The following is a 16,757-nucleotide window of genomic DNA, read 5'->3' on the forward strand; positions in this document are numbered from 1 at the left end:
TAAATAATATTTTAATTTATTTGTTTCAAAATAATTTTATTAAAATTTTTACCAAAATTAAAAAAAAAAATGAAACTAAACTAAAATACGTAATGAAACTAACAAAAATAATAAGAAAAAAATTATAAAATGTTAGTGATATAGTGTAGATATAGGAGCAATAGTTATAGGTAAAAAAATGTTTTTTAACTCATGTAAATACTTTAAAGACAGCAAGATGCTTTTTTTGAGTAACAAATTAAGATAATGCTTATTCAAAATGACCACTTCAGAAAAGGGTGCAAAATTCCCTTAATTTCAATCACATTTGGCGTTTCATAACATTTCTAAAAATCTTTTTCCATCACTCTGATGGACTGAGTTGCCAAATTTCCGTCATGGTCTATTTTTATACGTTATACTTCTATAGTGACAGATAAAACATTCAGGCGCTTAGCATCAATAATGGTATATACATGACCGTGGATATATAATAGATTTTTGACCCCACAAGCGAGTCTGATGAGGCCAGTGAGAGCAAATACTGTACATATACATGTACAAGCTCACGGAAGCTTTTCAGTGTGCCTGATATCAACATAAAGTGACACAGATGAAAAGCACACATCTGAATCTCAAGTAATACAGGTACTCCACTAAAATATTCTGTTAATATAAAGTATTCTGCTCTAAACTTCATGTATGTGCTTAGATTAAATAAAAGTACAACTAACAAAAAGGATACGCCACTTTTTTGGGGCTTTCTTTTTGTTCTTATACTTTTTTGCACTTTATTTTAACACACTGACATAATGATTGATGTATGAAGTTATGAAATCGCCCTTCACTCAAAATCAGCACGCAAATCAAGAGACGCATATGATCAGGTATGGCTATGGTGCCTGTCCACTTGTGATTGGATCACCCAAAATGCATCTTACAGGCAACAAACAGAGCACACACACAAACAGAGTGGTTGAGGCTCTGGGTTACTGACCAGAAGGTCGGGGGTTCAAGCCCCAGCACCGCCAAGATGCCACTGTTGGGCCCTTGAGCAAGGCCCTTGACCCTATCTTCTCCAGGGGTGCTGTATCATGGCTGATCCTGCACTCTGACCCAAGCTTAGCTGGGATATGTGAAAAAAAAAAAAAAAGAAAGAAAAAAGAATTTCACTGTATATGTTCAAAAAGTATAATATGTGACAAAAAAATAAAGGCTTCTTCTTCAGCGAGAGAGAGAGTGGGTCTTTTTATGGGGGGCCTTTAGCCCAAGGGGGGCTTTTTACCCAGAATCTACTATACTTTAACTTATTGGACAGTATTGGAAAAACCTTTTATATAATTGCCTTGAACAAAACTGAAACTAAAACATTATAACTCAAAATAAATATTATAATTTCAGGGATTCTCATTAGCTATGTAAATTTGTAACATTTTAAACGTTGTTAAATGTTAGATAAAATATCTCAAAATCAACCTTTAGACATTGCATGCAATGACCTCATGGATCAGGAAAAGTTTTCAGTGCATAGTGACAAACAGGTGTTTTGCAAAAGTGTTTTTTTTTTTTTTTTTTTGGCTAACCTTTACAACCAGGTGATAACACTATACAGCCCTGAGAAATTTTATGGTGTTAAAAATCCTAAAATTATATCAGTTAAGGCATTAACTTTTTGCAGAAAAGTAAACAAAAACTAACATCATAGAGAGAATACTGATAAAAACTAAACTGAAAGGACAAACTAAAATAGAAATAGAAACTAAATTCAAAATTCAAAACTAAAATAACCCTAGTGAGAGAGAATGAGAGAGAGAGAGAGAGAGACTCTTTTTTTATTACATTAATAAAATAGTAATAATTGATGCTGGGGACCTCAGAGCAGCTGCTCCAAATCTTCAACATGATCATTACAAAGTCTTCAGACTCCAAGCCTTTCCTCCCCTCTTTTTCTGTCTTTATTTCTAAAATATCAACCATTTAGAGGAGGATGGCAGTGCACTGTGGTCCAATTGAGTAAGAGATCTTTTTCACCTGGTCTCAAGACTAAAATAACACCACTGGACATTGTGGCTCTATCACAGCAGTCAATCAAAATCCACTTGCTTCATGTGCTATATCCAGTATTTCTGTGGTAAGTGCTTATTCTCATCACTAACAAGCAGCAGATTTCTACCTCTGAAAATATTTATCTTTAATTGTACCCATGTGGTTATAAGCCAATGGCTTACTTGTTTGATGGGTAACAATTATAAAAGATGCAATGATGTATCAGCTGAACATCGGGATTGGCCAATTAAAGCATTACATTATATTACATTTACATTACAATTATTTACTGTCCAAAGATGGTGATGAAAAAGCCTTGGAAAATTTGCTGTGTACTGTGTGGGAAAGAAAATGTCTCTTGTGTGGAATTACTTTGAATTGGGTACAATGACAGCAAAGTTGCAGTTTGTAAGCTAATTTGATTACTCACCTTTAAGCTCAGCATAGCAAGGCATATTACTGAGTTTGTTAAAGCAGAGGATGCTTTAGCTAAAAAATAGGGTTGGAATTGATCTGGACAATTTAGAAATGTTCAGTTCTCAGACATTTATCAAATTTATTTGCTAATAATTTTAAAATAGTTTTTCAAGCACTTCTCAATTACTTTTATTCTGTTTTAGTGTATGTGGTCTGGAGTTTGCAAGTTTAGATCCTAAAATCACAAGAAAATTTGCATGCAGCTGTCTTGTCTCCAACTAAATATGTGTGAATTTATTTTATTTTTCTGTAATGCTAATATATGTTGGACAATACAAATTCTTTGTAGCCAAGAAGTGTCAAGGCTCTGGTGAGTTTGTTGGTTTATTCTGTGTGTTTTGTTATTTTCTCTCCCTCATGTCTCGCAGGCGAAGCTGGCATGCAAGATCAGTGTTTCCATGGGAACACTGATTGTTCCCAGGGGAATGCTGATCATGCCACTAATTAGCACGCTAGCAACACCTGGTTCTCCTCTAATTCACTCCCTACTTAAACCCTTCGTGATCTCAGTATCCTTACTAGATTGTTGTTTGATGTGAAGTTACTTACCTTGCTCTCTCTGCCTAGTTGGTCCTGTCTTGCGTATCTGTTTGGTTGCCCGTCTCTGCCTGGTGTCAGGAGTGTGGTTACCTTCCAGCTTGCTGTATGCTTGTTCCCTGCAAGTGCAAGTGATTGCCTTCCAATCTGCTGGGCGTTGTTCTCTACACCTCAGTATGCTTCTACGGAGGATTCCTACAAATCAGCTTCTGACTTCCACAATGCACACTTGTCTACGAACACACTTCACGAATCTGCCCATTGTGTGGCTACGGCGCGCACTAATCCCCAAAACTCCTTCCCTTAGCTGGTGCTGGGATCTCCAGTCTTTGCCAGCACAGTTTTAAGTTATCATTTATTAAGTGCTTTGAACTGTTCCTCTGCTCTTTGGTCTCTTTTTGTCTCTGACAAGAAGAGCCACATCAGTCACAACTGATGATATTCAAAGCAGATTGTACAAATTCAAGGTTAAGGATTGTAGTTATTTCAAGAGGCCATGTTTTTGCTGCTTGTGATAACTTGAGCCATTCCTGGAAAGTACACAAATTTCTCAGTATAAAGTCTTTTGTCTTAAAACAAATCCGAGAAGATCATTAGAAGGATGGCACAGTGCTTGAGGAACAGGTACTTGTGACCTGAATGAAAACATTTGAATGCAGATATTGATGCCTGGAATCCTATTCTACTCGGCTCACAGTTAGCCACTGAGTTTAAGTGGTATTCTCGAGAGATGAGTGCCTATTTTAAACCCTGAATGCCTCCATTACCCCACGAAGATGTCTTGAACAGGTCCTGGTAAAAGCACCTCTTATAGATACCTTTGTAACAACATCTAGTTGCAATCAAAAGATTGTCTCTGAGAGATTACAGCTTTAAATCTCTTTGGTGTAGGTGACTGAGAAGGTTTTTGGTTTGTGTCTTCTATATCTTTTTTCCTTTGATAAAGAAGCTGTTAATGTCTTATCACCTACCCTTATCTTTTGATTGTCAAACTAGTTTTATGTCTGGCTCTTCAGGACCAAGTTGTTTGTGTCGTGTATTTTATTGATTCATGTCTTTTATTTTGAAAATGTGTTTTTTCTCTAGCACTGGATTTTTTGTGTTAATTTTAAACACAAGGTTTAAAATGCTCTTAAATTAAAATAATATTTTGGTGAATTCTGTCTTCCAAAATTATAGACTTTAAAATGAGACTTTTTAAAGTGTTTTGCATATACACACTTTGTCTAGTTACAGTCATCATTTTCTCTCAGAGGAACTGTTCTAACTTCATCTTTGCAGAACCTGCCTTGAAGAATGTTTAAAAAAAAAAAAAAAAAAGAATATAATTGTTGTTTTATTAAAGATATCCCATATTGAACCTTTGAGTTACATAATGTAAAAAACTTAAAATTTTTGAGTTTTGGAAATAATAAAGGGCTGTATAATAGTCTGTACTGAGAATTTGCTGTACAATGCAATCCTGCTGATTAAGCATGCATGAATCAAATAAAGTCAAGAGAGTCAGTAAATACTGATTGACAGGTAATTCTCTGAAACTTTTCTCTATGTTTGGTTGTGTAAGTGTAACGGTGGACAGCTGGTATGTGCTGTGCAGTGTGTAAACCTCACTCCCCTGGCCTCAAGAGGTGCACTAATGACTGACGCTAGAGGCTGTAGCCTTTAGGCTCCTCGTTAGCGCGCCCACCTCCCATGCTGGAGACACCAGTTCGAATCCTGCTCGGAGCAGGTTGAGTAGGACTAGTTACAGTGGTGCTGTGACCTGGATGGGAGTGAGGTGTAGGGGGGTGAGTGTAATGGTGGCCAGCTGGTACTTGCTGTGCAAAGTATAAACCTCACTCCCGCGCACTAGCGACTAACTAAGCTGTAGCCTTTAGCCTCCTCGTTAGCGTGCCCGCCTCCCATGCCAGAGACGCCAGTTCAAATCCCACTCAGAGTGGGTCGAGTAGGACCGGTTACATATGCAACACTATGCATATTTGTGATGGTGTCTTTCTAGTGTCTTGGAGGACATTTAAACTTGATCGGATATCTGTCTGATCAGTAAATATGCAAGAAGTGTAAATGGTAAAAAAGCAGCCATGCTGCCATACTAGAAAAGCAGTATAGCTTGTCACCAGCATATGTTGTGTTTTAAATACGGGTCCACAACATGGGATAAAAGTGTGCTGGTGTTCCAAAAAAGCTTTTTGATCTGCTTTACCAGCTACATTTTACTGGTAAACAACATCGATAAGCTATACCAGGATGAAACCAGCATTAACCAGCAAAAACCAGCCTAGAGGATATCATTTGTCTTTTTAGCTGGGTCTTACAAAACTCAGAACTTCCTATAAGGCAGGAAAATCTCGGCCATATTGTGACCATATCTGTACTGTCATTCAGCTAGAGGAAAATCTACTGACAGAGACACTCATGGGACTCAGGGACACAATCCTCATCACAAATATTTGTATGTGTAGGCCTGTGTAGAGAAGTGTGTCAATTCCAATAACAATGAGTGTATACAGTGTGTGTACAGTACATGTGTGTGTGAACTCCGGCATGCAAAAGTGGGAGGATGAAAACAGTGTTAGTTTTTGTTTTCTGTTTCTTTGATACATAACAATAGTGGGAGTAAGTTCTCAAGAAAGCTACTGATGACTGAAATACAAACAGATGTATGTCTGTATGCCTGAGGATGCTGGGTCTTGCTGTAAGGTTCTGAGATCCCCTCAGGTTTTCAAGTAGGTATAGCTGCAGGCCGGAGATCTCCAACTGGGAGCAACGCATACATGTAATAAATTAGACACAGTCAAACACTTAATAGTTTTGGAGTATTCAATAAATAAGAGCCTACACACAAGACATGAAAGCAAGCTTACACACTGATGCTAACTGTCCTGAGTCATGAATACTTTATGTAAAAAAAGGACAGAATGCAGCATTTACACAGGTGTACAAGAGATTAAAATATTTTTCTAAAGGGCCAAGACGGAACAGAAGAACACTTACAAATGGGAGAAACATCCAGGTAAACATTAGCATGCCATTTGACTGTACTGTAGACTTTAGCTGGCCATCACTCATCTGTATTACTCCAGTAACAATTGAAGATTTGTCCTTACAGTTCCTAGATTTACCTTAAAAGACGTGATTAGAATACACCCAGTTGATTTTTTTCCCCCTGCTATTAATCCTGGCTACGTATCCCTTCATTTCTTGCTATCTATCCCTTCTATTCTTACTAAGTGCTCTGATCTCCACTTCTTTGTGTCTTAGCCCTTTGGCCAGATTATAGCACTGTACAACTGGTTACCATTTAAATTGTTATGACCTGTGTCTCCAGACAAGATGGCGACGGTGCTTGTCGTGATGTCATCTGCTGGCGGTTTGGAGTTTCCGCCCCTTTATGGAGCTCTGTCTGCAGCTGTATCCTTCTCCAGGTTTTAGGATAAACTCTTTTGACTTTATTGGAGTATTTGATAAAATGGCTAAGAAAATTGAAGATACTTCTAAGAAAATCTCTGGCATCATTTGGTCCACTTAGAATGTTAGTACAATTTTTATTCATATACATAATTTACCACCCTGTCTTTGGCCCTCTGTCTGAAACGCTCGGTTTTAAGCTGCCTTTCACTTTAAGACAATGTAAATGCCCGCTGTTCTGATTGACTAACAGCATGCAGCCCTTCCAATACAACCATATTTGAAACGCAATCCAAAGAAAATTAACCAACTCCACACAACATTATAAAACTAAACTTCAGGGTTAACATATAATGTACACCCAACACATTTCATCTGAATATATCAAACTGTTTACTCAAGCAGCACCATAAACTATCAAACAGTCATGACATATGAAATATTCATGAATGAAATTGGTTACTTACAGTTTTTCATCCAATAGACCAATTTCAACTGCCCCATCTTTTAATAACAGTTCCTTTGCAAAGCTTGAATCATATTTTGACTGTTTCACAAGCAATTCACACTGAAATCTTCTGAATACACAAATTTAATTAAATCCACTGTGATGTTGGGTGCTTCAACCGGCTTCAACAGGCCAAAGCAGAGATGCTGGTCTTCACATCTCACATTTCCCTGGTTTATTTACACACAAGACTGCATGTGTTTGTCCCAGTCAGTGGCAGCAGCAGAACGAGCCGCTTTTAAAACACGGAGCACATCGCCAGAAACGCATCAAAATGATCAAAGACCTACATTGAGTGCATGTTTACAAAAGACCAACAATTAAAAATAGCACAGATGGGTGCAAAAATGGTCCAGGATGCCTTCGAAACAGCACAACAGCAAGACAGCGCAGCTGAATGAAACACAATGGGAGATCCTTTTTAGAGTTATAACTTGATATCGCATCTTTTAAAAGTGGTACAAGATGTATGAAAACGGTCAAAGCCATTCATCTAGCGCATGTTTATGTAGAAAAACATTTAAATCCAGACAGGCACATGAAGGTGTTCTGTGTAAGTCCACTTTGGATGAATCTCCCATGATAGGCCCATCTCTCCCCTCTTCACCTGTGTGACTGACTAAGCACCAGTGTGCGGGGCCAAGGGTGCAATGACGGAAAAATAGGTGTTGCATATGCAGATGTATTTGGTCCTTGTAACATCACAAGTTCCATGAATTCCAAATGAGCCGTTTTTGCAGCTTGGTATGTTTTTATAGTACAATGACCTCTTCTACAGTATGTCAAAATATTGTTTTGCATGGTAATTTTCCCAAACACTCTTACATATTCGGGTCTTTAGAGACCTATCTATCAAAAATGAATGTACAATAAATGTATTTATTTTAGCTTTATTTTCATAAATCAAAAAGATAATGCAACAAATTAGGACAAATCTAGAACAGGATTCATTATTATTATACACCTTTGGTACTTAAAAAGAATTGTTGCAATTTTGAAAAACAAATTGTGTTACACTATTTATAAGAGAGACTGAGGAATACTAAAGTGGTTTGGACACAACTCCAAAAAATGGATGAGGTACAGGGGGTGGAATGAGGTCCCAGGTCTCTAAACACTCAACCCTAGGTATGTGTTTAAGGGTTAAAGTATGACTTATATATCCAAAAGGGACTAAACACTTTATTGGGGCCACAGGTAAAAGTGTTTAATTGCTAATTATATTGTCACATTATTAGATTATTATTATTATTATTAATAATAATAATTTCAGAATTTCCTAGAATTTGGTTTGTCACCTTTTGGCTTTAATAACAGAATGCACTCAGGCTGGTGTGGACACCACAAGTTTGTGCAAAACCTGATCATCCATGTTATCTCAGCAAAATTGAGTTCCAAAGAGCATCTTGTGTGCTTCAATGGAAGCATGTAAATTGTACCTTTTCTACAAAATAGTTTGATTTAGTATGATAAAGTAGTCATGATTTTATTTTGGGGGTCTACTAGAATAGGTTCACATGCTTTAATGTTCAAAAAACACATTATTTTTCTCATACTGTACATTGCTGCAACACCTATTTTCATCCTCTGCTCAAACGCTCTGATTTAGCTCCTGTCTCTTTAAAGCCCCCTTTCCGAAAAGCACAGTCTGCTCTGATTGGTCAGCTGGCCCAGTCTGTTGTGATTGGTCAACTGCATGTCGGAAATGTAATGCCTCTTACCATAACTGAGGCTGTGTCTCATTTGGAAGGATGCGTCCTCAGGAGTTCGCATCCTTTGAAGGCTGCAATATACCGAGTGTCCTCCTTTAAACAAGTCTCGTTTAAACGAGACGGCCTTCGTAGGATGAACGGAAATGGAACGTAACATGGTTGCTATGACAGCACACCACTCTTTAACAAGCACGAGCGCTTTGAGTGAGAAGGGAATAAAGTCCCTTTAGAAGGGAATGTATGAGGTACATTTTAGGGGAGTTATAATGATGTAAAGAGAAAAGAAAATAGAATTTACAGGTGTATTTTTAGTCTAATACTTTATTTTAATTATATATTAATATAATTATACATATTATATACTTTGCACCCATCTACTCTGCACCCATTTTTTTTAGACATTTCCGTTGAAGCAAAGAATTATGGGTTGTGAGTGCCCACGAATGATACACCTCATGCATCCTCCAAATTCTCGTGAAAGAAGGTCGCATTCGAAGGCTACATTCGAAGTGCCCTGCTCGCTTTTCTGAGACGAGACAGCCTCGATGACAAATGCGGCTGACAAATGCGACCTCCGGAGGACGCATCCTTTCAAACGAGACACAGCCTGAGTTTCGGGCTTCCTAAACAGTGGCGTCGGTTTTTGCCTGAAACACTTTCGCAAGCAGGACTTGAGCAGGACGTTTCACAGTGGTAAGTTTTAATTTTGTAGCTTTCTTGCAAGTACACTGTTGATTATTGTGAACCTAACAAAGCTTCAAGTAAAAGACACGTAGTGCATCTAAGTTAGTAATCTTTTGCTGGAATGGGTGTAGCCGACCTTTTTTGCCCGAGCTATGAACGGAAAACAAGTTAGCCGTGGACTACCGTGGATAGTGGCCGTAACATTACAGCTTGTAATTATATGTAAACCTCCACAGTTTACCACTGATAAAGACTCTTGAGATCGACCATTTTGTTACACAGTTTTAGGTAAAAGCCGGCCCACAGCTGAATAATAAACCCTTACCAAAACAATAATCTTACATAGCAGATTAGCCGAGCACTAGCGTGGATTGCATACATAAAATTACCATTTGTAAAAATAAATCCATCTCCACACTTGATCGCTATTCATGATAGTAAGAACGACAAACAATCTGCATAATTCTACACAATTGTAGGTAAAAGTGGGCCTGAAGCTGATTAGCAAAACTATTTCATCACAATAACATTAGCTAGCAGGTTAGCAGAGGCCTACAGCTGTGCAATGGGTGTACACTGTAGCTACAACACAAAACTCCGCATTTGAACTCTCGGTAGCAAAGAAATACATAAATACTTACACTTCAAACATACTTACAGCTTGTCATCCTGAAGCACCAGATTGTCCCAACAAAGTGGGAACTGCACCATCTTTCAGGAGTAACCGTCTTGAAAATCCGGCATTGGTTGTGGTTTTACTGCTGAGGAATAGTGGTAAAAATAAATTAACCACTGATTCTTCAATTCGTCTGCCTTTGGAAGTCCAAACAAAGAGGTTTTGCTTTCACAGTGAAGAAAACAGCATCTTCTCGACATGGCGACAACACTAACCCAACTCCCTGGTGGGCAGGCCAATGTAGCCCTTTGGCGGGCATTATGCAAATGTGTTACATAGTGACGCAGATACTTTACGGATGAAATGGCTGGACTACAAACCAGCCGTTTTGTGTAGTTCTTGAGCAGTGTTGTCTGTGGAAGAGAATAACTACCTTTTGTGTGGACTTTGTGCTTTGTAACTTTGCAGACCTTTTACATGCACAAAAAGCTATATTAGACACTAAAGGAAAGGTAAAATCCCAAAAAGTATAATAGGGCCTCTTTAAATATTTCTTCTTTGTTTAACGTCACAGCCTTTGATGTTGTGTTTTTTTCAATGTTTCATAACGGGACAATCCAAAACACTTTAAACAACATTATATTGACTGTGTGTATTTATTTTTAAATATATTTTGGAGTGTTTGCAATGGCTGCTGCTAAAAGTTTATGCTTCAAAGTGTGTTAAAGTGTGTAAAGCTGCTATTGGAGTGCTATTCTCCATGTTGTCTCTCTGTTCTGGTAGCAGATACAATTGGGCTTCTATGCTTCTATACTTTCCTGCTGTGTGTTAGCATTTAATGCTAGCTACAGTGGTATGCAGAGAATTTCTCCTCTTGGCCAGCTGAAATATGGCCTTGTGGCCCCTCCCTTTTTGCCTCTCTGAGGCACTGACACTCTGGACCATCAGACTCAGAGAACCGTTAATCTGCAACACGCTGCAACCTTCATGACTTTCAACCTCAAACTTTTGAACCTGACCCTCAGCTTGGGTACCTGAGAACATGTCGTTTGTCAACTGCCTAAGAGCACTCTTCACCCAGGCTAAGGTAAGAGAGAGAGAGAGAGAGAGAGAGTGAGAGAAAAAGAGAGCTTGCAGCTACACAAAACACAAAGCATAGATTTAAATATTAAAGAATTTACCAGAAAAAAAAATGCTGTGAGTTATGCTTTGATTGACACCTGTCAGGACAACAATGTAAAAAAAACCAAAAAAAAAAAAAACAACTGTAACCTGCAATTGATAGCTTAAAGAGTTATTTCTGCCTGGTCAAACCCTTACAATTAGTTTTGCTTGTGTAACCTAATACACTCAAAAAATATATTCTTACCTGTTTTTAAACATTATTTACGCATTTTGATTACATGACAAAATTCCATTAAACTAAATTGCGTAATCTTTAACAAAATTAAATTAATAAAACTTTTTATTTTATAATAAATGTTATAATAAAAATTTTTTATTTTATTTTATTAAAGATAAAGATATTCTAATTTGATGGAATTTTGTTATGAAATTGAAATTCGTAAATCTTACATTTATTTTTATGAGTGTATATTCAGGTTGGTGATGTTAAATAATATTTTTTACTTCAATAAAACCAGTTAATTTTGATGTTACCACATGAATCACATTTATGATTTTTGACAGATCAAACAGCTTTTCTTGGCCTCTGTTTTGTTATAGCCTCTGAACACTAACAAATAAGTTCCAAAATGTACCATGGTGTTATCATGTTGGACATGGTACCATGGTATTCTTTGAAGTACCTTGGAGTACCATGTAAATACCTGGTATATTAATATCATAATAATTAGTACCATGGTTGTATGTGACCTGCTCCATCAGTTTCAGCCACTTTGACCCACAAGCATATTTTGAGTTTTAAGCACTTAAGTGAAAAGCAAAACTCAAACAACATTTAAATTATTATATCTTGGCAATGGCTTGGAGTAGAAACATACTAATTATATTATCAGAAAATTTATATATTCCTTTTTTTCTTAAGTGCATAAAACTCAAATTGTGTTTCTCTGTCAAAGCAAAGTGCTTTTCAAGGCAACTCAATCCACTTGGTGGCCATCTTGGGAACGCTCCCGAGCAGCTATTTTCTATGGATACAAGTGGCATTAAAGTACAGCTCCTATCTTCTTGAATGGGGAAAGATCGAAATCTCCAAAATGGTTGGTCAAGATTACAATCAAATAACATTTTTCAAATCAGCAGTAAAATCTGACAACAGTTGTCTCATAAATTGTGCTTCTTTTTTTCTGATCACACTTAAAAAAATAAATAAAAAAAAAACGCTGAATACTTTGTACCATCTACTCTGGGAATAGTTGTAAAAGGCACATTGTGTGTATGTGTGTGTGTGTTATGGGTGGTGCAGTGGGCGGAGGAAATGAGCATTTGCTTTACTATGCCTAACTGGCCACTCAAAGTGAGGTGAGTCGCCCAAATCTGTTACCAGAGCAATGTCTCTTTTTAAAAGCACCCTTTCACCAAGGTTCCACATGGCTCAGCCAATAGGCTGCACCGCAACTGCTATGACATCACAACGTTCCTAAGTGAGAGACCTTGATATATTTAGGATTTTCTGCTGCAGACTTTGGATACAGTGGAATGTCTGTTGAACTGAAATTACTGGAGAGTGGGTGGAATAACATTTTGATGCAGGGGCACACACACACACACACACACACTGTATTTTTTTTTTTTTTTTTTTTCTGTTTTTATTCAGTTTGGAGGATAACAGAAAATCTTACTTAAATACAGTATATAGTTCATGAATTTGGCAGATGCTCTGTAGTCACTAATGAACCTCCTGGCTGAAATGTCAAACTTACACCCATGATTAAGTCTTGTTTTCAGGGAATATATCTTGAATTAAGTTCACTTTTCTTACTCCATTTTTTATTTCAATATTTATTGATGTTTATGCATAAAACAGGAAACAATTATTTGCCAATGGGGCAAGAAAAATACTTAATTCAAGAAATATTCAAAACAAGTCTTATTATCTTACACAATTTTATATCTTATGTAAATATATCTTGAGATATTTTACTGTAAAATTAGATAAAAAATATAGTAACACTTTACAGGTTCTGTTTGGTAACTTTAGTAAATGCATTAGGTAACATGAACTAACAATTAATAATATTTTTTACAGCATTTATTAATCTTGGTTAATATTATTTTATGAAAATACAGTTGTTCATTGTTAATTCATAATGCATTAACTAATGTTAACATATTTTAATTTTAAATATGTTGGAATTTTCATTAACCAATATTAATACAGTAAGTTCAGTAAAATTGTTCATTGTTGATGCATGTTAACTAATGTATTAAATACAACTGTATTTTAAAGTGTTGCCAAAAATACTGATAAAAAAATAAATAAAAAAATAAATTGTGGTGAGAGTGACCAAAAAGCAAACAAACAAAAAACTAGACACTAATGTTGCTACATTACTTCAAATATAATTGTAACATTTTCCTAATTTTCAGAAGCTGACAACTTGCTGTCGTTTCCAGGGCACAGGTAAGGGCATGAGATTCAATTACAGCTTAATGACTTTGCTACTAACCACTTTCTATGACAGCAGCTGCAGCATCTTGCAATAGACTGTAGTTTACATTGTTGGTGATGAAATGGACACAAATCACCCTCAAACAAGCCATTAAGGAATGGTTCTTGCATGTAATTGTTTCTGTTATATCATTTCAAATTGAAATGAGTATAATCTGGGAATACATTTCAGTATAAAATAACATTCTATTGGTTCTATTGAAAACTCTGGAACTACTTTGATATCCCTCAATCTATGGTCTGTTCTGTTCCAGAACTCCTTGACCCTGACTCACATGTAAGTCAGGGTAGTCTCCAGTTTTGGATCACGTGACACAGAAAGTAGATCATACTATTTTTAACACACCTCAGACGGCATGGTTGATATCTCATATGTTCATTATTCACCACAGACTGGCTCAGGGGTCCCATGTGTGCCAATTTAGAGGCCAGGCTCTAGGATTGGTTTTGTATATAAAAAATATGTTTTTAAATAAAAGTAATCACCATGTTTTAAGTGAATGATTGCCTGCATACATTATTTGCTAATCTTTGCATTTTACTGAAATTTCACTTAGCCCCCTTGGGGAGCTTACTTTTAGGCACAGTGTTCAGTTACTACTGGGAACTCATGGGGATGTATTTTATGAATGTTTGTAGTTTATCATATCCATACAAACACTAAAGCAACCTTGCATTAACTGTGCAAATTAATAAACTCAACAAACAAGTTAATATGTGTGGTTGTGGTTGGTGACAATTAGCTGCACATACTGTACACAGGCATACCATCTTGGGCCAACATGTGTGATAACTCAGTTGCTTATTACTGGCGGTGTCTTCTTAATGCTCGTTCACTCAGTTTGATTGGTTCACCTTTTCACTGTTGCATGTATACAGCCTTTAAAAATGTGCTTCCCAGCAGTCATTCTGATTGGCTTTTAGATTAAACCTTTGTTTGGTCACGGTGTATACCATGAATGTGAGATATTGACCTTGTATATTTACGCTCTTATTCAGATCAAAGTCAGAGAGGTATCAGTCCACAATAGCAACAGCAAGCAAGAGCCTCTGGGTTTCAAGTCAGCCCATTGGTTGGGTCAGTGGTTAGATTCACACTTGAGGCTGAAAGCTGTGAGAGAAAGGACAACTTTATTACAAACATCTGGGTTTCTGTGCATGCATGTGTCCCTTTATGGAAATGAATGAGGTTTATCTATTTGAGATAAACTGAATAAATTAAATCAAATTACAAACCAAAAAGTCTTACATTCTAACCAGATGAATAATGTAAACATGCATATTCCTATTTAACATCAAGAACATGAATGGAAAAGTTTTTACTCTGATGAAAACTGAAACATGAAGCATAGGCTACTACTGAATTGTAGATTCATGTTGTTTAGAGACAACTTAGCACAACTTGGTCTTATTTTAGTTATGCATTTTAAATTATTAAACTTTTTTTTTAAAATTTAAATATGTTATAGAATAATAACAACAGCAACAAAAATAATAGTAATAATAACATTATTATTATTATTATTATTATTATTATTATTATTAATAATTTACTTTGCCAGAGTAGATAATATCAGCTACATAAGCATGACTGTTAAACCGTTAAAACGACTGCGGGACTGTTTAAAAAAAAAAAAAAAAAAAAAATCCGCTAGGCGTCAGGACGGAAACTACAAGAATCAAAAGACGCACAACCATAGAGACTTCATATCCCATGGCGCTTAGCGGTTTGAATGGTTAGCATTTGGGAAGCGCCTACGGAAAGTCCTCTTTAATTAGGTTTTTTTTAAAGAAATAAAACGCTTGCGCTTTCGACAAAGAAAGAAACATGTATAACGACTGCTCTGCCTCTGGACTAACACTTCTAATTCATCAAGAGTCTCTGGGAGGAGAAGTCGAGAGATAAAAGTAGGGTTCAGAAGTCAGAGGAGAGCTGGTAAATGAGTTTGGAAATGGATAAAAGCTCTAATGGCCAACATACGAGATCTCTAACTTCACAATTTAGAGACTCTACATACAGAGCCTTAACTTTATTGCGGAGGAAGGCGAAACAGCGTCAGATAGCTGGTAAGTTATGCAGATATGCGTTTGTTTTTCGCTGATTGTGATTTGGTAATGAGTCAATATATTGTAGCCAACTCAAAAAGTTGTCCAAATATGCTTTCCACAAGTATGAGTGCATTTTTCACTCAATAATACAGTAGAAATGTTTGTTAAATTATAAAGTGTGTATAATGAAATAATATATAGGTATGTGTGTATAAGTGGGTGTGCTAAAGAAACAGACCCTTGTGTTTTCCTTCAAGCTTTGTCGAGCCCTTATCTTTACCATGGTAACCATGGTTTACGCCTAGGGTAGGTTTTAAAATCACGGTAACTACTGTGAAACCATAGTAAAATCTTCCTCAACTAATGTCTGAAGTGTTTGAAGTTTGAATTTCTTTCAGAATCTTTCTGTCACATTGTTCATTCCTGTCTTCTGGTTTTTAATGACAGTGATGGCTAAAGAGAGTTGTTAAAACAATAACTGTAGTAACTATGGTATTTTGGTGAAAACTATGGTTACCATGGTACATTTTTGTAAGGGTCGGCTCAAATACCGGAGCGGGCGCACACGCGTGTTCATGCGCTGCCACGTATTTACATCCAACTGAAATAAGAGATCTGTTCTGAAGTGGCCAACAACCACTCGCACACAGACGTGTTTTACAGAGAGTTAGGTGTGAAAGATAAGTTTACTCTTCTTCATACTGGCTGTGCCTCCCCTTTTAAATGTATGAGTCAATATTCTACTGATCTCATTATAAACATGACAGTGCCAGTATCACATTTCCATAGAGACTGGTTATCTTAACGAGTTTGTCAATGGCTGTATTTAACCCTTTTTGTAAGTAGATTGCCTGTGTTTAGAAATATTTCACTTTTTTGTGGGCATTTTATCATCTTTAATTGTTTACCCCAGGGGAAAGGGATGTGTTAGTAATTTTTTTTTTTTTTTATTATTATTGAGGAACAGAGTACAGTTTCAGAAGTTAACTGGTTTTAATGAGAATTTGCTCTGACACAATGACAACCCCCCCCCCCCCCCCTCTTTTTTATGTGATTTATTTGGTGAGCTTATAATGAGCATGTTATTATTTGGTATTAAAATCATAA

The 16,757-nt window shown here is 36.6% G+C and overlaps 1 protein-coding gene across 4 annotated transcripts in view; it reads left to right on the forward strand.

Annotated features, from left to right (window-relative positions):
• The first annotated feature begins 10,939 nt into the window (after positions 1 to 10,939).
• The window catches only part of stard8 (StAR-related lipid transfer (START) domain containing 8), a 75,962-nt gene continuing 70,144 nt past the window's right edge, over positions 10,940 to 16,757 (forward strand). For 2 of the 4 annotated variants that reach the window (XM_051671668.1, XM_051671671.1), the window contains exon 1: positions 15,326 to 15,668. In XM_051671668.1, coding sequence (XP_051527628.1) covers positions 15,542 to 15,668 — 127 coding nt within the window. In that variant the 5' untranslated portion in view covers positions 15,326 to 15,541. Of the gene's footprint in view, positions 11,055 to 12,068; positions 12,190 to 13,519; positions 13,554 to 15,325; positions 15,669 to 16,757 lie in introns of those variants that run through there. The other 2 variants (XM_051671681.1, XM_051671698.1) reach the window with 2 other exon arrangements.

The sequence above is a fragment of the Myxocyprinus asiaticus genome, chromosome 3 (assembly GCF_019703515.2).
Source record: "Myxocyprinus asiaticus isolate MX2 ecotype Aquarium Trade chromosome 3, UBuf_Myxa_2, whole genome shotgun sequence".
Taxonomy (NCBI): Eukaryota; Metazoa; Chordata; class Actinopteri; order Cypriniformes; family Catostomidae; genus Myxocyprinus; species Myxocyprinus asiaticus.